A 24,004-nucleotide genomic window follows, 5' to 3' on the forward strand; every position below is an offset into this window, starting at 1 on the left:
GTATAATCATAACAAAAGGGAAAGCACTTAAATGAAATTATTTTTAAAAGATATGCTAAAGTTGCAGGGAAGAGTGTGCAAATATTTCATAGTAGAATTAGTAAAACCATTAGCCAGCTTGTTGGTGAAAACCAGTGAAGCCCAAGATGGCTCATAACAAAACTCCAGGCATTGAAACAGCATATAAGGACCGTAAAATCCTCAAGGTTCTCCATTCAACTGTATCCATTAGCTGATGGATTCAGGATTTAATGAAACTAGGTCAGACTCTAAAGAAAGCAGTCAGGAGTAAAATAAATTCTAAATGAACTCATAATATTAGATGTTGAATTCTAAGTGGCAACGGCTGTTGAAAGCTTTTTTACTGGGACAAAAGTTTGACTCAGAAGGTGCCTAATTGTCACATGGTTTCTATTAGGATTAATTTTTCTAATGGTCTATTTTTAGTTAAAAGGGAAGGTTTGTAATAAAGAAATCAGTCCGCCCTTGAATAAATATTAACAAAACAGCCCATTTGTGCCCAGTCCACTGTGCTTTGAAGACACTAAAAAAGTGGAAGATACGGCTTTTGTGCTCGATGGTTCCAGTCAGGCCCAGGAAAGATAATGTCAACACGTCAAACAAGACCAAGAAACACCTCCTCCATTCTGAGCAAAATAAACCAAGCACGGGGAAAGGAACTGCACAGTGGCTAAAATGACCAGGAAACCTATATTCAATCTGAAAATGATGTAGTTCTTAATGGAAACAGTCTGGGTTATGACAATGACTTAGACCACATGACTGGCACCTTGTAAGCAGGACCAACCAGGCATTCCAAACATGGCTCCGTTCAGCCAGGCACGAGTCATTCCTCAGCCCAAATGTCCAGGCACCATCACTCCGAAGCAGCACCAGAATGCCAGAGTTGTGGAAGTCCACACAGGTAGAAAAGTGCTCCCGGTCTGCCCCGGTCTGCCTCCTTTTCAGATGGCAAACCCCGAGGGCAAGTAAAACCAGATAGCAAGCACAGAGGAGTCTGTCCTTGGGTCTGGCCTTAGCATCAGGTTGACCTACTTAAAATAAAAAGTCAGCCGAAAGCTGCCGCCTAGATTTTATAATAGAACACCAGAGTTGTAAATGCCCTTAGGAACGGTTTACTCCAGCCGTATCCTACGGAGAAGAAAGCAGAGAACCAGAGACGTTAAGTGACTTGTACAAAGTCACTTAATTTTGACTTCTGTGGGCATCAAGGTCACATGTATATGAGAGAGATCGAAGAATTCTGTGGGAAAATGGACCTAAAAGATAATGGAATGTTTTCATCAACTTTTTGAAGCCCCTTCTTATTAGCCAATATCTTCAGGTTAATTTTAGGACTTCATGGTTCTAATAAGGCAGAGTTCACTTCCGTTGGGCGAACTCTGGTTCATGTGGTGGACAGCAGAAGGAACTCTGACCCCGCCCTGCATCATCCTCATGATCCCCAGAACGCTGAGCCCTCATGGGAGCTCTTCTGCTCATCCTTCACACAGAGATTCTCCTTGCCCCTGGTACCTGCACTTCACTGTGCCTGATAGGCTTCTCTCATTGCTGGATCCTTCCTGATGATGCTCTCAAAGAAAGTCACTCTTGGGCAGTGTTCTGACGCAGACCACGAGGGTTTTCTTCGGCTAATTTTCAGAAGTAGATAGTCAAGCCTTCCTAGTATGTCTTCATCTGGAAACGGCAGAAATCCGTTTACCATGGATGACACTGCTAGTATGTGAAATGGTGGTGGTGTACCTTCCAGCATCATGGCACCATTGAAGCCACTGCAGTATGGTCGATAATACAGAGTAGCATCTGAAAGCACACTCAAGTGTATATCCTTCTACATGCACACAGGCTGATCTGTCCGTCAGTTGCCGTTAAGTTGGTTTTGACTCAGTGACCCCACGTGGCTAAGGACCTGGAAATACAGTAGATCGCCAGGTCTTTCTTTAGAGACATCTTTGATGGGCACAAACCGCCAGCTTTTTTTATTATCAGCAGGGGCATTAGTATTCTGAATCGGTGCTTAAACAGTTATGAGTGATGACAGATGGGAGATTCTGAGAGAAGACACTGAACAGGAGAAAACGTTCAGTCAGGGATGCTCTAGGGCTATGGACAAGGGGAAAAACGAACAAGGGAATCAATGAAACTGTGTGTGTTTGCTTTTTCCACCCTTTTGCATTGGACCGGTGCTGGACATTTCTTTCCTGATTGCCTGCAGACCATGATTTAGCTGCTGCTTATGTTGGAAGCGTAGTTGCTGTGGTTCATCTCCGAGTCTTTGAAACCCCGCCTTTGCTTAGCCTCTGCCTTCACGAAGGGTGTCGTGTGAAAAACAGAGAAAATCACACTCACCATCCGGGAAGGCCAATCACCAGAACATGGGTGATTCAAAGGGACAATTTCCAATCCGAATGAATTCCGTTGAAATCTGTGCCAACCTTAACTTAAGTGAGTTGTGCTCATTTGAAGCCACTGCCGTGAGACCAGTCGACATTTGTGTGGATTTTACATAGCTCTAAGCTAAAATGGTAGTCAAACTGTGACTTTTGAAGACTAACGCTGTTTGAATTCTAGCAATTTTAACTGAGCTTTGAGTCTGTCAGTTAATGAGCAGAGCCCTGTTAGTGATGAGTGAAACAAAATAATTGATTCAGATTGGGAACCAGATGTGTGGGTGCATCTTAGGCTTGTTTGAAATTATAGGTCCTATTAAATTCATTAGAAGAAATAAAAGAACAGATGCTTATTTTGGCAATTGTGATGATTTCTTCTTCTTAACCATTTTCGAGTGTCATGAGGCACCTCTGCTTATGTGATTTTTGTCACTTCAAGTTTCTAAATGTGAAGTGTGAAAAAATGGAGTCATACAAAAACCACATCCTTAATTCCCATTAATGTTTGAATGTCTTTGTCTTCAGGTTGTACTGCTACTATAGTCACCTATTATGAGTGACTATGGGCAAAGGTACCAAAGGTGTTTTCTTTTGGTTCCGTGATTTTAGAAGACCCTTTTAATCTCTAGAAGCCCTTACTTTCCATGAATTATTTAGTGAACCTTTATGAGACTCTTCAAGCAGAGAGTTTTGAAGGCTAGAAAGAGAAGATTTCAAAAGAGAAGATGCAGTCTTTGCCTTATGGAGGATGTGATGAAAGCATCACTAAAAGAGAATAGCTACGATCCAAGGCTTGCAGCATACTGGGGCAAGCTACATGCACAGCCATCGATGTGAGTTCTTATTACAGGAATGACCTGAATGGCGTGAGCTGTAATAATCAAGGTCTTCTGGGCAAAGATACTTTTTGAAGTAGACTAGACAATGGGTCATCTCCATGACTTGGTGTGGTGTCTTAGGCTGGGTTTTCTAGAGAAGCAAAACCCGTGAAACTTAGGTATGTATATAGAGAGGGTCTACTCTATGCTGTAGGGTTATCATGAGTTGGCATCAATTTGATGGCAGTGGGTGCGCTCATATTTTGCTTTATTGGCTGTGACAGAACTCACTTGTTTTAGGATGGCTTCTGTAGAGAAGTAAAAACAAAGAAGCATAATATATGCATATATACAGGGAGGTTTATATCAATGACATGGCTCACACAGGTGTAGAGGTGAGCAAGTTCCAGTTCTGTGGGTCAAATGGCCATAAGGTAGGTAGCTGCCTCAAGCCCAAAGAGCCAGAGGTCCGATGATGAGCCCGATGCAGGATTTCGAGCCAGCAAAAAGAAAGCAAACCTTTCCACACCATCCCCTTAGATTAGAAACAGGCACACCCCTGAGGAAGCTTCCTTATCGTGGATGGTCATGAAGATCTATCTCCTCATGGAGTTGATTACATTATGTTAGATCTCATCATGGTCGGTGCCATCATTTGGTTTTGACTCACAGCCACCCTGTGCACAACAGAACGAAGTCATATGATTTTCTGATTCACAATGAGCACTATCAGTCCATTTCCACTCAGCAATGCCTAGGATATCGATCTCTGCATTCCATTTTATTTTGACAACTTCCAATTTTCCTAGATCCATATTCCCACATTCCAAGTTCCAATCATTCACACATTTTTTCAACTGCTTCTCCTTAGCTTTAGTAGTGCCCCATCAGCAAAGGAAGATCCTGCAGGCTCCACTCCCACAACCTTTACATGGTTCGTATAACCATGGTCGACTCCCTTCTGAGAATGCAGCTCCTCCTCAGTCACATTTGAGTGCCCTTCACCATCCTCCGGCACCATCTCTGAGCATGTTCTGCTTCCATTCATTAGGCCTTCACTGTCGGGCATTGTTTCTAAGCTGTGAGTTTCAGTGGCATCTTCCTCCGAAGTGGGGAGCCGAGTCCTTCTTCATTGTCTGTTTGTAGTCTGAAGCTCCACTGAAACCTATTCACTTTGGGTGACCCTGCTGGCATTTGAAATACCAGTGACATCGCTTCCATCTTCACAGCACCACACAAGCTACTGCAGTACAACAAACCAACAGACAAGTGGTGGTGATCTCATCATAAGAGGTTACTAGACCTTGACTGCCAAGCAGCTGAGGATCTTGGCCGAGCCAAATGGACACATGTGGGAAGAAGCATTTTCAGACTGAGAGGCACTGAGAGCTGATGGCATCTGAAATGTCCAATCATCCTCTGCCTGCGTCATCCACAGCTGCTGGCCTTTGTACTTGGCCAAGTACCCATGCCCTTAAGATATATATCTAGCTAATAAATGAAATTTTGGAAAGTAATTTGCTGTCATCTATTTAAGCAATGGTTGATTATAAACTAAAAAGCCTCTTAATTTCAATTACTCATTTAGTGTAACATTATCTCCACATAATTTAGATGCTGCAAAGAACAAAGAACAACACATGCATATGCTTATTACAAATTAGATTACTTCATTTACCTTTAACCTATTTTAAGCTACTAATACAGTGAGTTCAAATTTTAAAAATTATGTCTACATTCCTTTTTATGTCTCCCAAGTCTTATGATTGTGGTTTGTGTTGGGTACAATTTGCTGATTCTGATGAAATGTGACCCAGTGTGGCAGAGTAGCCCTGCAACGTAGAGTTTTCTGGGTTGGAATCCTTCTGGAAGCAGATTGTCAGGCCTATCTCCTGGGGACCCACTAGATTGGCTCAAGCTGCCAACGTTGGGGCTGGTGAGCATTTAGCTATTTTCTCAGTCGGCCTTCTTGCCATGTGTTGTACCCACACTGAACATAATCATTACCTCCAGTGAATTCTACCTCACAGCAACCCTCTAGGACAGAGTAGAAGCACCCCACAGTCTCCAAGGCTGGAAATCTCTATGGAAGCAGTCTGTCTCCTCTTTCTTCATTAGGGGAGCTGGTGTTACTCTTTGATCCATTACTGACTTTCATGTTTATCACAACTGAGTACTGAGCACTGAAGGTTTATAAATCTACTTATTTAAACACTTTCTAGGGGTTCAGTATAACATCTTGTTTGTATACTCATAGGTTTGTGTGATCTTTACACAGCTGCCAGTAAAATACTACCTTCTCAGATCAGCTAGGTTTACAGGATCTGAGTTGTGGATCATTTGTGTCTTGGTTGGCTCTCCCCAAAGTGCTTGAGATCTGAGGCATTGCTCAGCTATTACACTGGGTTTTTCGTGATGTTATTAAAATTTCAAAGTACATCTTTAACATTGGTTTCAAATAGGGTTTTGGAACCTTGTACCCCTGCACCAGATGTGCACTTGGTAAACGTTGCTTAGGCAATGTCACATACCCTTCAATCCCCTTCTGAGTGACAGTGACCGGGTCTGTTCTGGTTCTGAACATCCTTCTCCCGGCATGTGACAACTTGGCTGGGCCTCGCTTCTTTCCTCACTCTTTTCACAGGCCTGATCAGTGCCCCTCATTCTTGGTCTAGTTGCCTCCTTTCCTATTGCTGCTTGGCTTATTCACTCTTCCTTGTGTTAAAAACCATCCCATTATAATCTCTCTTTTAATATTACAACTGCAATTTGCCCTTTATATGAATATTTTTTTCTCTGAGAATGATAATGGCCTCCGGGTCTTTCAGTAACTCAACTTGCTCCATTTAATCATGATTTTATACACCTTTGGGCCCTCAAATAAATAATCACGGTTTGGCCAATGACAGCCAGTTATGGCAGTCTTTTGTCCTTCCAGCATGGCCCTGACATTTCTGAGGGCACCTGTTTCCTCACAATGCCAGGGTGCTCCACAGCTCTCTGTGTTTCGGCCTCCATGGAATCAAGTCAGCTGCCCCACACAGTCCTATTTTTTGTTCTTCGTGGAGAATTAAAACCTAGACCCAAATCTGGGCAGTTGGAGTAGATATGAAAGTTAGTGATGGGTCAAAGGGCTACTGTGTGGTGTTAGAAGACTCTGTGTTTTTGAAGTTATGTGCACCCCTCCCCCTAGTTGTACATGTCAACTTTCTGTCCCTCATAATGTGGGTTTTATCTTTCACCACGGCCTTCTACTACTTTGGACGATCTGTACTTTGTTGTGGGAGGAAAGGCTTATGTAACTTCTTTTTGTGGAGGGGAATTGCTTATTTGGATAGCTGGCAGGTTGACAGAGGATTAAAATGAAGACTAGGGTGCTTGGGAGCTGTGCGATCTGTTGTCTAGAATACCCTTGGTTGGTCGGACCCCGGCTCTCTTCCTGCAGCCTGGCCAGATCAATAATTGTGTCCTGGGAGCAGCAGGAAAGGACAGCTTTCTGGAGATGGAACACCTTTGAACAATCCTGCCAGGCTTCCCTTTGACTCTACCCCCTCCCTCTTCTAATTGTCATTCACAGGGCACGCTCCCCAACAAGCTCTGAGGTGCGCAAGGCTGGTTCCTTCGTCTCTGTACGAGCCTACATTCAGCTTTCAGTGTGCTCATGGTTCAAAGAGCTGGCCAGATCACCTCTAAGTAGTTTGTTCCAAATATTGGTAACTTGAAACTCTACCAGAACACTCAGTTTGCTCTATGTGGAAAACTCAAGTATAGATTACTTTCTTGGATAAAGACTCGTGCACAAAGCATGTGCTGTTACTGGTATTATTCCCACAAACCCAGGGGAAGTGGAACAACAACAACAAACCCCACTGCCAACGGGTCGATTTCCATTCATATTCCTCCTCCCATGGAAGGTTCCTGAGGCTAATTGCATAGAAGACCTATTTATGGATTTCATATCAGTAAGTGGGGTTATAGTGTGCAGAAAACTCTAAAACATGGTCATGATATTAGTCATGTCTTGGAGCTGATACACAGCAGTGTATCAAGTTTGGAAAGTAGTGTCTGCATTTTCTTTCTTGCTTTCTTTTTTATTTTTGTGAATCAGGTGATGGCTTACAGAGCAGATAATAGTTTTATATTCCACAATTCTTACATATTTAATTTGTCCACTGCAGGCCCCTCAAGGGGACATCACTTTATCATGCTTTCCTCACTCTTGTTTCCTGCTCTCCTTCCTCCTCCTCTCTTCACCCTCTTGACCTTGTCCTTGGGTCATTGCTACCCTTTGATCTTGAATGGGTGATTGTTCTAAAGTGTAGGTACATTCAGTTTCAGATCAGAAGGGTTAATTTTATCATCTGGAGGGTTCCACTTGTCTTTATTCGACCACTAGTTCTGGTCTCTTTTATGATTTTGAGTTGTGTTCCACATTTCCTTCTACTCCGTGCAGGATTTCTTTCTTTTAATACTACAGTTAGTCTATAATCCTTAATGTACTAATGACACAGATATATTCAATTATATTGCTATCACATATTAACTGGAGACCAGAAATGGTTCCGATACAATGAGTTAAGTATTGGACTGATACCTGCAAGGTCAGCAGTTCAAACTCTCCTCAGGAGAAAGATGAATCTTTCTACTCCTGTAACAGTTACAGTCTGGGCACACTCAGAAAGGGTCACTGTGAGTTTGAATTGACTTGATAGCTCTAAGTTGTTGTTGTTGTTTCGTGTGTGTGTGTGTGTGTGTGTGTGTGTGTGTATGTGTGTGTGTTTTAAATGCAAGACTTCTAATGTGATCTTTTCGTTTCTGTTGGTAGTGGCTGCTGGGCACCGTCTAGTTCTTCTGGTCTCAGGGTTGTAGACACTTAGGTTTGCATAGTCCTTTAGTCTATTGAATTGATGGTTTTCACATGCCTTTTCATTTTTGTCACCCTTCTTCCCTCTGGAAGGGGAGAGACCATTAATTGCACCTTAGATGGTAGCTTGGACGCAGTTAATAGCCCAGTTGGTACTCACCAAATCAGGATGTAGAGCATTGTCTTTGGGAACTCTGCTATGCCAGTTGACCTTGGTGTCCCTTGAGATTGTATTTAGGATCCCCCAGGCCTACTGACTTGTTCCCTAGAGGTACTTGGTTATGTCTAAAAGTTTCTCATACGATTTTCCTCCCTATGTTCCACTACAGTCATGGATGATATACTTGCAGCAAAAGTAAATACACATATATAGATAATTCTGTCAAATCCATATGTATTTGTGGGCATATTCCCCCTCTCCCTCTCCCACCTTCATAAGTATTCTTAAGAGCATTCTGTGGAAGTGTGGAGACTGTAGCTGTAACTATTAAAGTGCACAAAGCAATTTTAATACAACGAGCACATACTAGTTTTGTCTTTCTGTGTAAACTTTCATGAACTTAGTAGCATAATATTTCAGTTTCTGTAGGTCAGAATTGAGGTACAGTGTGGTCTGAGTCTCTGCTTGGGGCTCATCTAGAGCACAGAGACTTGTCTTCAAAGTTTATGGGTGGTTGGCAGAGTTCATTTTGTTGTGACTGAAGGACCCATGTCCTTTCCTACTGGTTGTCACCCAGGAAGAGCATACTGTTTTCAAGAAGTTTGTTTTATGATAATGATCATTTTCTAGTTGGGGTTGTACTTTGTCATTTGCTAATATATGACAGAAATGATAGGCAGAAACATTTTTGAATGTTTATGGAAAAAAGAAATTTCAAAACGTTTATTTAAATACTCCCCCATCCCCAACTACCAGTTAAGAAAATGCTGCCCCTCTCCTGTCTCAATGATAGCATACTGTAGACACGTTGATTTTCCACAGGTGCACAGCTTGCAGTCAACCACACCACAGTTGGATCCATAACTGTTGAGGCTATTAGGCTCAGAACATATTAATAGAAAGCCCTTTAGGTATGAACGTGGACTTGAGACTGTGCCTGAAGTATATTTTGTAACAGTTTCTTTTGCTTGAATTGTATAGCCTCTGAGAAGTGTCAGGTTTTCCAATTTTAGTGTCTTTTTTACCCAAAGCCAATGAATGCTTTCCCAAATCAGCAGCACAAAGGAGTGAAAGTGAAAGGTTTTTATGAGTTATTGCAGTGTGGTTTCACAAACTGTCTAAGAAGGAAGTTCATCCCTTTAACTTTGATTTTGCTCTGACAGCCTTTTCTTGCTCAGTGGTATGTTGGAATGACATTTATCATTCAGCCTTAAAAAAAAATTTGCTGTACTAGTGTATAAGAAGTGAAGTTATACTTTATTAAGATTTGCATTACAAAATGAAGATTACAAAAAGACATGGTTTTCTTCCTGAGAAAGCCCAGTTTACTTAGCTGGTTTCAAGAGCTTGTGCAAAAGGGAAGGTAGAATTAAAAAGAGGAATGAGATGTGTTTCTGCGGGGTTTATTCTTCCTGGTGTGCACTTCGAAAGGTAGGGTTGGAGTCCAAACTTGGCCATCATTGTGTCATTGTCTATAAATACATCCTGCTTACATTAGCACCTTTTTTTTTTTAATTAAAATTTTCTTTTGAAAAGAAAGCTAAAACAAGGGAACAACAACAAGTGATCCAAATTGGTGGTGAGGATGGTGTAGGAGGCCTGGTAGGGCGTGACTAACGTAATGTAACTGAGAGGAATTATTGAAACCCTAATGAAGGGTGAACATGATAGTGGGACAAGAGAAAAGGAAATAGAGGAAATAGCTAGGAGGCAAAGGGCATTTATAGAGGTCTAAATAAAGGCAAGCACATATGTAAATATATTTATATATGAGGATGTGGAAATAGATCTATGTGCATATATGTATACATTTAGTATTAAGGTGGCAGATGGACATTGGGCCGACACTCAAGTACTCCCTTAATGCAAGAAAATGTTCTATTAAACTGGCATTCCATGATGCTCACCTTCCCAACATGATCGCTGAAGACAAAGTGGGTGCATAAGCAAATGTGGTGAAGAAAGCTGATGGTGCCCAGCTATCAAAATATATAGCATCTGGGGTCTTAAAGGCTTGAAGGTAAATGAGCGTCCATCAAGCTCACCTTCCTGACACAATCACTGAAGACAAAGCGGATGCATAAGCAAATGTAATGAAGAAAGCTGATGGTGCCCAGCTATCAAAAGATGTAGCGTCTAGGGTCTTAAAGACTTGAAGGTAAACAAGCCTCAATCCATGTGGGGAGCCTGCCAATGGATTTTGTGCTGTCAGTATTATCCATAACCTTCTGCAAACCAGATGTTCAGTTTAAACTCTGATACCGTTCTCTCCTTAGGATTTGGCTTTTACTATTTACAGTTCTTGGATCACAGAGGATGGTGGGTTTCTTCCATGTGGGCTTATTGACACCTCCTTTAGATGTCTGCTTGTTTAAAGACAAACCTTTTAAGATCCCAGACACTATGCTCTCTGATTGCTAGACATCATCTGGTTTGTTCAGCACACTTTGCTGTAGTACCCATATCTTCAGTGGGATCTTCGTGAGGGTGTTGACCACATCAGAAGAACTAATTGTTCTTAGATTGGGGCTAGAATTAAGTGGACACTCAAAATTCATTCATTTATCTATGACTTACGTATGTCTCTGGTTAACTTTTGAGATACTCTTATGATTTTATGAGGAAGAATCGTCTGCCTGTGGCAATAGGTGATTCTGTTAGTAGTGCCATTAATTTAACCAGTGGTATAGAATTTAACCAGTGTTGAGAAAAGGAATTTATACATTTAACCAGTGTTGAGAAAAGGAATTTATACTCTTATGATTTTATGAGGAAGAATCGTCTGCCTGTGGAAATTGGTGATTCTGTTAGTAGTGCCATTAATTTAACCAGTGGTATAGAATTTAACCAGTGTTGAGAAAAGGAATTTATACATATACAGGCCAGCTTTTCAGACCACAATACGTAGATTGCCAACTTGTTCAGATTAAACACTTAGGTGACTGGGCATTATTTAGGCAAACAGTGGAGGTTTAAGGTAAAACCATAGCACAGAGGCAGAACCATTCCTACCAGATGAATACATGTCATAAAAAGGCAAAGAGAATATTGAAATAGTGACTATATGGTAGACCTGGGCCACCATTCATTGGACATCCTCAAAGCAAGTGATCCGAACCAAACTCTAATGACCACAGATGCTATAACCTTGGGATAGCAGTCATCTGCTTCTTCTCACACTAGGGTGTTTCAGCCTTAAGTCCAAGGGGGTATGTCGGTTCCTGAAATCTGCTACAGGTAAGTTTAAGGTAAAGCCCAGTTCACTTAGTGGGGTTTCCACATTCAGTCCTTCTGGTGTGGCCTCTGAAGGATGTTGTTTGTGTGCCTCAAAAGGACAGAGTCTAAACTCCCAGTAGTCTGTAGCACATGGTCTGGACCATCAAGAGTTGGATAGAAACTAGGTCAAATGTGTCCAATCGGGAAAAAAGTACGGGCCATATTCTCCTGTGGATTCTCTGGAAGTTTGTTAAGTGTTTTTTTTTTCCCTGATGGGAGGTTGCCTCACCAGGTGTGCCCACCAACAGAAGCATTTGCACATTTTTACAGGTGCTTATCACCACACTTGATTTACACGTGGATATGTAAGTTTGCCTTCAGTGAGAGATGACTGACAGTTTATTGTAACACGGAATCACAGTGCGGGGCCAGCCTTCACAAATTGGTCAGTTTGATTTCCTTTTCTGTTGAGCTTTTGCTTCCCTTAGCTGAAAAAAAGTAGAAATAATCAATTTTGTTATTTTTACACACCAATTAATTTCAATAATTGAGTTGTACCAGAGGACCTTGAGGAAATTGATGTCAGTGCCTTTTATAAAAGCATGAATGATGCTGAGCTTTTGAATTCAGCCAGTCAATAGGAGCCATAATTGTATTGGAGTATCACAAGTTCATAGTCTTGGATTGATCGAGAGTACTTGGCTGAGTTTGCAAGTGTGAAACACAGTGAACACTTAACAATGAATACTTACTCCAGGAGCATTAATTTCTCTGGATATCATTATTTATTTAAATTGTTACTGCAATATTTTTTACAGTGATGATAATCTTTTAGAAGCAAATGATGATGATATTTTACTTTTAATAACTTTTAACAAAGAAAAGTATTCATTTTATTTTGTTGTTCAGAGTATACACAGCAAAACAGACACCAACTCAATGGTTTCTACATGGACAATTCAGTGACGTTAATTACATTTTCTGAGTTGTACAGCCATTAGCCTCTCCTTTTATACAGGTGCTCCCCATTAATGTAAGTGCATGGTTCTCAAGTAACTTACTAGCATTATTTATTTTAATACCTAATAGTCTTCTCCTCTAGGATTAGATTTCAGCATTGTAGAACTCTGAAATTGCTATATATATTTTTAGTACATAGAATTACCATGAAATTGAAGGTTACTAGATGTACTCTATTTAGTACTCACTTAAAAGATTATTTGATTGAAATTTTTTTATACTTTCAGCTGTCTTAAAAGGAGGAAATATGTGTGTGTGCAGCTATGGATAGGTAGCTATCTGAAACATAGTATCAGTGATCATATTAAGAATTGCTATAATCTTGGCATTTTGTTGTTGGATTGAGGTACCTGGACTTTTATAAATCTAATATTGGGCTTTTAATAAAGTTTTTTTAAAACTTTTATTGGGGCTCTTACATCTCTTATCACAATACATACATACATCTAGTGTGTCAAGCACATTTGCACATATGCCGCCATCATCATTTTCAAAACATTCTCTTCCCACTTGAGCCCCTGTTTTTATGTGAAGCTTTATTGTTGTGTTAAGGATGAAGACTAGTTGTACATGCCAGTCAGGAAAGAAAAGTACCTGGTAACATGAAAATCGAGGCATAAAAAGGTGATGCAGCATGTAACAGTGGGTTTAGTTAGACAGGGTTAGTTAGTTAGGCTTAGAATTACAGTTGCAAACGTCATAGAATGCTTTGACTGGACCTTGATAATAACTTAAAACTGTTTTAACAATGGACCTACAAAAAGACAGCTTTCAGGGAATGACCTCACCCAAAGACATGAAATACAGTCAATGTGCTAAATTCCTAATTTAACTCCTATCTTAATCCCCTCTCAAAAATCAAAAACAAAGACAAAAAATGGGAAAACCAGCAAGTCTACAGCAAACTCTATCCAACCCGCAGTCTATTTCTAGTATTAACAACACCTCGTGTTTTCATTTATACGGGAGTGCAGCTTGCAGCTATGTGTAAGAAATGAAAGTGGATCTACCTTGATTCTGCCTTGGATAAGCTATCTTTGTGCCAGGGATCCATTGTTTGTGTGCTTGTTTGTTTTTCACTTTTAAAGTTTCTGTTTATATTGAAGGTAGGGATCCATTTGAAGTGTTTTTGTAAAGATTTTACCTATGGTTAATTGTTATTATTGAGTTTTGAGAATTCTTTAGAGCCTTGATTTGCAAATATTTGATTTTTGTTATCTTTTAAAAGGTGAAAACATCTTAATTTATTTTGAGAAATACATTTTATACATTTGTTCTTTCATTCATTGTGCTTTGGCTGTTCTAAGTATATTGGCCTATCTCAAAGTTTTAAAGCTTCTCTTCAGAGATTTTACTAATGTAAGTATTTAAACATTAGGTTCATTTTAGTTAGTTTCTCATATGGTGTGAAGCATGAAAGTAGCTACACTCTTTTGAGTGGAAATCTGCAAAATTTCCAGCATTATTTGTTGAAAGGACAGTTCATTTTTTCACTGAATCACTTTTATGTATTTGGTGAAAATCAGTTGCCTGTATATAGGTCTAAGTGTCTTCTATTTCTGAACTCCATCCTCTTCCACTGATCTCTGTGTGTTTAGAACAAACAGGTACTTGGTGTACTCGATTACATTTTGCGTTGTAACTGCAAGGTCAGCAATTCGAAACCATCAGCGGGTCTAAGAAGAAAGATGGGGCTGTCTGCTCCTGTAAAGACTTAGAGTCTTAGAAACCCCTGGGGCCAGTTCTACTCTGCCTTATAGGGTCACTGCAAGTACAAATCGACTCAGTGGCATTGAGTTTGTCTTTTTGGTGTAAATCTTGAAATCAGTGTAGATTTTCCAACTTCGTTCTAGCCTACTATTGTTGTTTTTGCTCGCACATTTGCATTTCTCCATGAATTTTAGAATCACTTTAATTTTTACCCCCAAAATTGAGTGGATTTTTTCACTAGGATTACTTTATACCTATATATCAACTTTTCTGGAGAATTGCCATTTTAAAAATATTGGATCTTCTTTATAATGTTTGATTGTCATAGCGTATCTCTGTTTGTTTAGGTATTCTTTATTTCTCGCAGTGATCTTGTATGGTATCCTGTGATTCAGATTTTGATATTTAAACCTTTTGAGACTAGTTAATAGTATTTTTAATGTTTATTATTCATTTTAATATTAGAATAATATGTGATATCCATAGATGTAAATTTAATAGTGTCTTTAAAATTTAAATTTCTTATTGCTTGCTAGTAGTATGCATAAATGGAAAATATTTTTGCATATTGATCTTACTTACAGCTTAGGAAAATTAACTTTCTAATTCTAGTAGTAATTTTACTAAATTGAATTGGACTTTCTAAATAAACAACCATATATTTTATAGATATAATAAGTTGTCTTTTTTCCTTTCCAGTATGGATACCTTCTGCCCCTCACCCCCCCTTTACCTTAATGAATAGTTTGGAATTTGCAATCAATGTTGAATCAAAGTGGTGGGAGTGGATATCCTTGACTTTATCTTATTAAGTTTAACATTGGCTGTAGGTTTTGGATTTGTGTTCTTGTTGTTTTTTGGTAGAGGAGTTTGGTAATGTTCTCTTCTATTCTTTGTTGAGAATTTTAGCATTAATGATAACTTCAGGTGTTTTTCTTGAGCTTATTGAAATAAGCATATGATTACAAAATACATAAATCACCTATTTTTGTATAGTACATTATCCTAAAATTTAGCATCTTAAGCAACAAACATTTTTTATTTTCATAGTTTCTATCAGTTGCGCCTGTGGGGCTCTTTACCTGGGAGTGCTTGACTCAAGGTCCTTTGTGAGGTTTTAGTCAAGCTGCAGCTGGAGACTGTGGTCACACAGAAAGCTTGGTTCACTGGTAGTTGGCAGGCGCCAGTCTTCCTGCTCTTAGCTTCTCCCTAGGCCTGCCTTGTGACATGTCATAGCTCAGGCTGCTGATCTAAGACAGAGAGGAAAGGGAGAAAGCATTCATAGAAAACCCACACTGTTTGTTATACTTTCTCAGAAGTCATGAGACATGACTTCTGACATATTCTAATTATTCTAAATACATGAAAAGACCCAGTCAGAGAGTATTAAATAAAGGCATGCATACTGGAGGGATCGTGAGGGACCCCTTAGAGACATCCTGCTCTCCTCTGTTTAATAGTGGACTTGGCATGGTTGGAGTTAAGCTAACCTTGCACTCCAGGATACATACTACTTTGTCATAATTTGTTTTCCTTTTTCTGTATCACTGGACTCATTTTCTAAAAACACGTCCCAGATTTTGCATCTGTGCACATGACTGAACTTCAATGGTATGTGTCTTTTCAAGTAATGCTTTTGTCTAGTGTTGGTGTTGGAATGATGCTGGCCTCATGGAATGAATTGGGAACTAGCCCCTCTTCTTCAATTTTTTGGAAGAGTATTTGTAGAATTGGATTTATTTCTTCCTTAAATGCTTGGTTCAATTCACCAATGATGCCATCTGGTCCTGGCATTTTTTTGTGATAAAATTATTTATTGTGAATTCAGTTGCTTTAATTAGATATAGGCCTATTCACAATCTCTCTTCTGAGTAGACTTATACTTTTTGTCTTTTAAGCAATTGTTTCATCTAAATTTTTGAATTTCTGTCATTAAGTTATATAGTATCTTTAGTATCTGTAGCATCCAGTGGTTAGCAGTATGTTTCCTCTTTTCTTCTTCATTAATCTGGCTGTAGCTTATCACTTCTTTTGATTTTTGCTGAGTGTCAGCTTTTATTTTTGATTTTATTGTTTTCTGTTTTCATTGCTTTACATTCATATGTAGTATTTCTGTTAATTTGCTTACTTTGGGTTATATTTGCTCCTTTTACCTAATTATATTTATATTTACCTAATTATATTTAACTGAAAGCTGAAATCAGTGTTTTTAAATGTTTCTTTTTCTCCCTTACTATATGACTAGTACTATATATTATCATAGCTAAAGTACTGTTTTTGCTGCATTACCCACATATTGATATTTTGTGTTATTTTCATTCAGTTCAAGATATTTTCAATTTTTATTTTATGATTATAGTTTCCAAATATTTGCTACCATCTTTATTTTTATAAAGTCCCACCTCCCTTCTAAATATATTCTTTGTATTACTGGTTTTAAGCTTTTTGATTACAATATACCTTCATGTGTATTCTCTATCCTTATTTTACTTAAGGTTTGTTGTCTTCCTGGGTTCATGTGCTGATTTTATTGCCTCAATGATGGGACTGATCACTTTTCTAATTTCCTTCACATACTTCAGAAGACCATATCAGCTCTCAAGAATATTGAATGCATCTAATCTATTTCTAATAAATTGCTAGATTTTATCTTGAGTATAGATGACTCTGTCTTGAGTCTCTTCAAAACAATTTGAGCAGTTTCATGATGTGCTCGAAGTATGATAATATTCTTGTTGTTTGACTTAATGAGAATTCAATCCAGGCTTAATAGCTGAAAACATACTCAAGTCAATTTGGTGAATGATAGTTAATTAAAACATTTTACTACTTAAATAACTACAAACAGCTCAAGTACTTTTGTATCTTAGTGTTCTTTAGAAAATATATTATTAAATAGTAAGATGTTTCTTATATAGTTCAGTCAATACAGAGGTATATCAAAATGATTAAAGTTTTACCTGTTCTCTGATCAATTCCACATGCCCGTGAGTGTTTGATGTTAACAGTCATGTGTTTCCATGTGTTACCTTTTCCTATGTTCATACAATACATATTATCTACATCTGTGCTTGTATTTGCATCTGTAGAGCCCTGATGACACTGTGAGATAGGAATTAGGAAGAGGGTGGGGGCGGGCAAAAAAAAAAAAAAAAAAGATTGGTGGATCAACCCTACCAGCTGCTTTGTGAGAGGGAGAGAGACAGAGAGAGGGAGGACGCTGTCTGCTTCTGTCGAGATTTGTAGTCTCAAAAGCCCTACTTAGAGGCACTGTGAGTTAGAATCCACTCGATGTCAGTGGATAACCATGTACCCTGATTCGTTTATTCCCTCACACACACTGTGTATTACACTGAAACGTAATATTTTCACTATAACACACGGGCTCTTCTTAAGCATTGTTTGTATTGTTTTGTTAGCATATGTTCGGACTCAAGGAAATGTGCGCAGAGTAGAACTGGGTAGGATTCCCAAGGCTCTTAACTTTTGGGAATCAGACCACAGGCTTATATTTTGAGCCTCCTCACAGTGGGTTTGAACCATCAACCTTTTGGCTAGTTGTTGAGGACATAACTGTTGGTACCACCCAGCCTACTCCTTGATAGCATATAGGAGGGTAGAAACTTGTACACGAAGGGAAAGAAAATAGTGACAGCAATTTCTTTTAGCTTTTCTTTGGAGATGAAAATAAAATGACCTCGCTATATAGAAAAGTTAGAGGCTAGAAAGTTATTTAATAAGGACAATGAAATCTCACAAATATAGGGAGAACAAAAGGACTGGAACATAATGTAGAAAACAAGGCGGAAAAAATAAGAGACCAAAATAAAATAAAGTGAAATGAAAGAGTGAGGCAGGCTGTGCAGGAGGAGAATGGCAATGTAGGGAAGCAAATGATGTAAGCACATTTTTAAGATGAGAGTTACGCACTATTTGTCTTTTACAATATTATTCCTTTTCATCTACCATCTTTGAAAAGAAAACAAAGTGACACTATGCTGATGTGGCTTTTAGAACATGGACTTATTTGGGTATTTTCTGACTTTGAAATTGACACACTATCTGGAATAATAAATCAGCAGGTTTACTGATATTAAATTTCCAGCGCAGAGTTCTGAGCTTAATTTTTTTTTTTTTAACCCTCAGATATGTGTCACAAAGATGTCTACACGGAATTGCCAGGGAATGGACTCAGTGATCAAGCCCCTGGACACAATTCCCGAGGACAAGAAAGTCAGAGTTCAGAGGACACAGAGCACCTTCGATCCTTTTGAGAAGCCAGCTAACCAAGTAAAGAGAGTTCATTCCGAAAACAATGCTTGCATTAATTTCAAGTCGTCCTCTGCAGGGAAAGAGTCGCCTAAAGTTCGAAGGCACTCCAGCCCCAGCTCGGTAAGTGCCGCCTTCTCTCTCCCTGGGTCAGGGGAATATGCCACTCATTCCACAAGCAGGCGGTGCTGGAAGGCAGGCGGCAGGTGGCTTTCTCAGTGCCTTGCTCCTCATTCTCTCCCAGGGTGGTTTAACATTTTGGTAGAGAGAGAAAGAGCAAACAACAGACAGGCTGTTTATTCATAAGCATCCAGAGAGCAAATGGGACGTGATTCAGCTTTCTTCTTTTCAGTTGTTTTCAGCTAGAGAAATTCATAATTGAGTCTTTTGGTATGTCAAATCCTTGGAGAAGTTTTTACTATGTTTACAGGCAATAAGGAAAGGTTGGGAAATGGGAAAATTGGTAAAACATTCCATTTTAGAATGAATGCCAAGATCTTTTCATTTGTCTTTTACCAGTGTGTTTTCAGTGTGATTAAAGAAAATGTTAAGTTCTATGTATTGAAACATATCATCTTAAGAAAAATCCTTGTTTCATTGTAATGGTATTTTCTAAACAAACTAAATCAAGCCAATTATTGAGATCAATTTTGAATATGATTCCTGCCCTTTGGTTGTAAAGATTTTAGCTTGAGGTTTATTTTTCCAAGACATCCCTACATATACTGGGAAAAACTTTATCTCTTGAAATTAGGTACTTTTCTGGTTTAACCTACCATGTAGGTAAGTTGTTTTTACATAGATCTATAAGTTCAAAAGCAAGAGGAGAATGATCAGAGAATTTTGATTCTGTTATCTTGCTAAGAACCACAATTACTATTGTACAAATGATATATTTCTTAAAGACAGAAGAAGGGCCGAAAAAGTTGAGTACTAGAAAAGTGTTGACGCTTTAAATTAATCTGTATGACACTGTATTAAGCCTTGTGTCACATATTATGAATGAAATTGAAATGTATATTAATGAAATAATAACTGCTTATTTGTTGTGTTGTTTTTTTTTAACCCCCAAAAGGCCCAGATAACCTTCATGTAGGGTCCATCCGGGTCATAGATATGTCACCAACTTGTAGGGAAAATTTTAGAGTTAATACTGCTTACAATAAGCAGAAGTAGGTGGGGAACAGGGGGGATGGGGTATCTAGAATAATTAAACCCTTGATATACAAAGATAATTATTTATTTTTTGTACTATATGGTAATCACATTATATGCATGCCCACCTATATCTCACTCACTCACTCACTCAATCACTTACCCACTGCACGTGAGTCAATTCTGACTCACAGTGACCCTATGGAACTCCCTATAGGGGTTTCCAAACTGAGTCTTTATGGAAGTAGAAAACCTCATCTTTCTCTCCCACCTATAAATAACCTTCAGACATTAGGTTTTCAGATACTTCAGTGAGATCTATAAAAATCTGAAATTCAAATTAACTAGCTGTCTTTTATTTTATTTGGCAATTCTGTAAATTCTGTAATCCCTGGTGCATCATTCATTTTTTTGTTCAAATTGTTCTTGCTTTGGTCATTGGGGACTCTTTTAGAATGATGCCTGTTTCCTCTTAGATACCATCATCTTCCTGGCTTGTTGGTCCCACAAGATGCTCTTAGTTTAGATTTTATTTTTAACTCCCAGTGCTAGAATTGGCCGTTTCTCTAACGAATTCTGGTTCCTTATATTGGAGGGTGGTATTTAGAAACCAAGATCTGGGTGTTAATGTGTTTTATCCTAATGATGAGTTTCATTTTTAAAAGTCATATATCATATAGTATACAATATAGTATAAATTATAACAGTAGGATTATGATCTGCATTCTTAACTTCTAGTAAGGAATAAATTAAACTCTTCATTAAGAAAAATGAGATGAGTCTGCCAAACATGATTTGTAGTTTATTAAATAAGTACTTGACCATAGTTTAAAAGCTCAACTGTAGACGATTTTTGGAGGATAGCAATGGAATAGGTTTTTAAAACCCCTTATACTCCTGTAATTAGAGCAACTAAAACCAAACCAACAGACAACATGTACAGCAACTAAAGATAACAACGTATTTCCCTGAACCTCAAGCCAGAGTGGGGAGGGGACAATCTATGACAGTTTCAAGAACTATGTGGTATTAGAAAATGTGTAGGAGGAAAGTTGGAGATTGCCAAGGGAATTGCTCCTGCTCCCAGGGCCATAAAGCCCCCAGATTACCAGAGGGTGCACACTAGTGGTGTTCTACATAAGTATTGTGATGCTAACTGAAAGGTTGGTGGTTCAAATCTACCGCTGCCTCTGGGGAGAAAGTTGAGGTTGTCTACTCCTTTAGGGGATTTATTGCTTTAGCAACCCCGTACAGGGTGGCTGTGAACTCAAGTGGTAGGTGGGTCATTCTGAGAACAGCAGCAAAGGGGAGACGACTTTGACAGCTCATGTGAGTGGATGAGTGAAAGAAAAGTCATAGAATATCTATTTTAATGGATAACTGGTCTTTCTTTAGTGATTTCTCTAAACTGCCACATTACCCTGATAGTGTAGTGGTTAGGCCTGGGCCTGCTAACAGCAAGGTCAGCAGTTTGAAACCACAAGCCAATCCACAGGAGAAAGATGAGGCTTCTCCTCCAATAAAGAGTTCCAGTCTAGGAAACCCACGAGAGCAGCTCTCCCCTATTCTGTCGGGTCACTCTGATTCAGACTAGACTCGACCGTGTGTGTGTGTGTGTGTGTGTGTGTGTGTGTGTGTGTGTGTTTCTTCAGATCCAGCCTTAGGGTGAACAGAACAATGGTACGGTAGAGTTCTATGCAGGCAGGGTCATCAGGAGTAGTGGACAGAGAAGATCCAGGGAGGTGTGTGGAGGGAAATGCACGGGGAGATCTGAGAGTGTAGACTGCCCTTCTCCACCCACAGACAAGCTCCATGAAGATCAGAAGGAAACCCTAGTCCAGGAAACAACAAAAGCGGTCTTGGCTATTCCCCTCTCTCACGAAGCTACCCAAGATTTTATTTTTACTTAAAAATGAGCAATAGAAAGAACAATAGTTGAATTCCATGTGAAACTGTGAAAAGGAAGAAAAGGGAGCAGAATGACCTTCGCTGGCAGTGAAAGCCTGTCAGAGGAGTGGAAGCCACCTTTGTGTTGGCGCAGGACGATCACCGTTGAAATTTCCAAAGAATCCGTGGAAGTGCGACAGTGAAACCATTCAGTCAAGTGGGAGGGTATAAAATAACATGCAAAGTCCAACAGCCTATAGATGAACAAGCAAGGATCAGTTTTGAAAACGCATAAATGCAGAAAACAACCCGATATTTCATTTTCTTCCTGAAATGTAGCTTGTGGTAACCCAGTGTTGATGAGGACAGGCTTTTCTTTTAGAAGTGTCTCCACTGATAAATCCAAACAGAGTCCTAGATTTAGCAATCAGTATTTTTTAAGCTCTTATAAATCAGTCCGTCGTTGTCAATAGCTGCTAACATTATAGACAGTTATTATGACATGATTGAAGTATGAAAAAGCCATTTATGAAGTAGTGTTGCCAACAGAATTAAACTTGAATCCGAATAAGCCTCTGTATCACAGGTTATCAGACTTATTTGGCATACCATCTTCTTTCCACACACACAAAAATTGACTGAGGGCCCACCTGGCAATTAAACACTTTTCCCTACAGCCAATAATCCAGGGTAAAGGGTAGTTATACCAGTTCCCCTGGATTGGTCCAGCGCCCCCCTGGGAGGCAGTATCACTTCCTTTGGGTGATACTGATGTAGATACTACCAACATACTAAGTTCAAAGAAACACATCGAGAGGACTTTTTATATGGTGTTCTCCATTCCCGCATATAAATTTCTCCTACCGCTATGCTTTTTGGCTTAAACATATATACAGATTTACAATCTTATGATGACTTAAATATTTTTTATAGCCAAGCCTCGTAATGTGTTATGACTCAATTTCTTTAATTGATCAACTTTTTGATTTCCTAAATGTAATTGCCTCCTATTTTATTTTATTCAAAATTAATATGATTTCGATAAAACATTCAGAACCTAAAGTATAGGAAAAACAAAAACAAAACGTATACAGTCCTCTCAAACAAGTCAGAATCAGGTTGTGTATTAGTTTGCTTCCATGCCCGAGAATGCCCTGACAGATCCCCCTGGGACTAATTCAGTCTGGACTGGCTGTTGTCTCAGCCTGCTGTGTATGGTGTGTCTTCCCTTTACCATCGCCCTGAGATTGTCCTTTACCTTCTCTTTGGTATCTGAGTTAGTTAATTGTGCCAGCCTGGCCGATAATCACATGTGGTGCTGGTTGAAAGGCGGAGGAATAAATGGGTGGTGAAGCCTCGCCTTTCTAGTTCTCGGGTCTCTTGTTTTGTGATGGTTGCATCGGGTGCAGCTGCCTTAGCAGTTCCCTGCTTCAGCTTGCAAGATGGATTTCCTACAAGACATCCCCAAGGAGAAGCCGCATGGATCTATCCCGATGCAGCCCTGGGTGCTGGAGCAGCCATGTGGAGACCCCTGCCAGTGCTGAGATGCTTCCACGTTCACTGACTCAGCTTTCCTCCTGCAGTCGGCATTATTGCCTCTGTTTTGTGAGGTGAAGGACTTTGTGGACTGGTGTTGGGTATGGGTTAATGTTGGACTTGTGGGCTTGGGCAGCATTGGGTTGGGATGTTTTCGTGATGCACCTTTTCTTTACATAAAACTCTCTCTTATACGTGAGTTGCTGTGGATTTGTTTCTCCAAAGTACCTAGACTAATACAGTATCGCACATCTGAGCCTCTGGTTTTTGTTCTTGGCTTATTTCATTCCTTTATAGAAGCATTTTCCCCAATAGTGTGCTATGATGGTAGGACGTTTGCATGTATAACTAAGTTTGACTGGCTATGTCGTTATTAGGTTCTGTTGAGTTGATTCCAACTCACGAGAGAATCTGTGTAAAACACCACTGAACATCGTCCAGTCCTGTGTCACTTCATAGTTGTTTTTATGTTTGAACCCGTTGTTATTGCCACTGTGTCCATCTATCTCAGTCATGGCCTTTCCCTTTTTTTGCTGCTCCACTACTTTCCCATGCATCCTTTTCTAAGGACTGGTCTCCCCTAAAAACATGTCCAAAGTACGTGAGATAAAGTCTTGCCATCCTTGCATCTAAGGAACAATCTGGTTGTATTTTTTCCAAGATAGACTTGCTTGTTCATTTGACAGTCCATGATACGGTCAATATCCTTCACCAGCATAATAGTTCAAAGGCCTAGATTCTGCTGCAGTCTTCCAAAGTAGTGAGATCCTTGATTTTCAACACGTTAGAACAGTCTCGTGCAGCACATTGGTCCAATTCACTGTGTCTTTTGATCTGTGGACTGCTGCTTTCACGCGCAGTGATTGGGAATCCAAGCGAGATGAAATCTTTGACATTTTCACATTTTTTTCCGTTTATCATGATGTTACTGAGTGGTCCAATTGTGAGGATTTTGATC

At 39.4% G+C, this 24,004-nt stretch overlaps 1 protein-coding gene across 3 annotated transcripts in view; it reads left to right on the plus strand.

Moving 5' to 3' along the window:
• Nucleotides 1-24,004, plus strand: part of CDK14 (cyclin dependent kinase 14) — a 658,689-nt gene that overhangs the window by 161,675 nt on the left and 473,010 nt on the right. For all 3 annotated transcript variants that reach the window (XM_013004655.2, XM_045288804.1, XM_045288805.1), the window contains one exon: nt 18,346-18,591. In XM_013004655.2, the coding sequence (XP_012860109.1) occupies nt 18,346-18,591 (246 nt within the window). The remainder of the gene's footprint in view (nt 1-18,345; nt 18,592-24,004) is intronic.

The sequence above is a fragment of the Echinops telfairi genome, unplaced genomic scaffold, assembly GCF_000313985.2.
Source record: "Echinops telfairi isolate 266 unplaced genomic scaffold, ASM31398v2 ScPeMD7_23;HRSCAF=83, whole genome shotgun sequence".
In the NCBI taxonomy this organism is placed as follows: domain Eukaryota; kingdom Metazoa; phylum Chordata; class Mammalia; order Afrosoricida; family Tenrecidae; genus Echinops; species Echinops telfairi.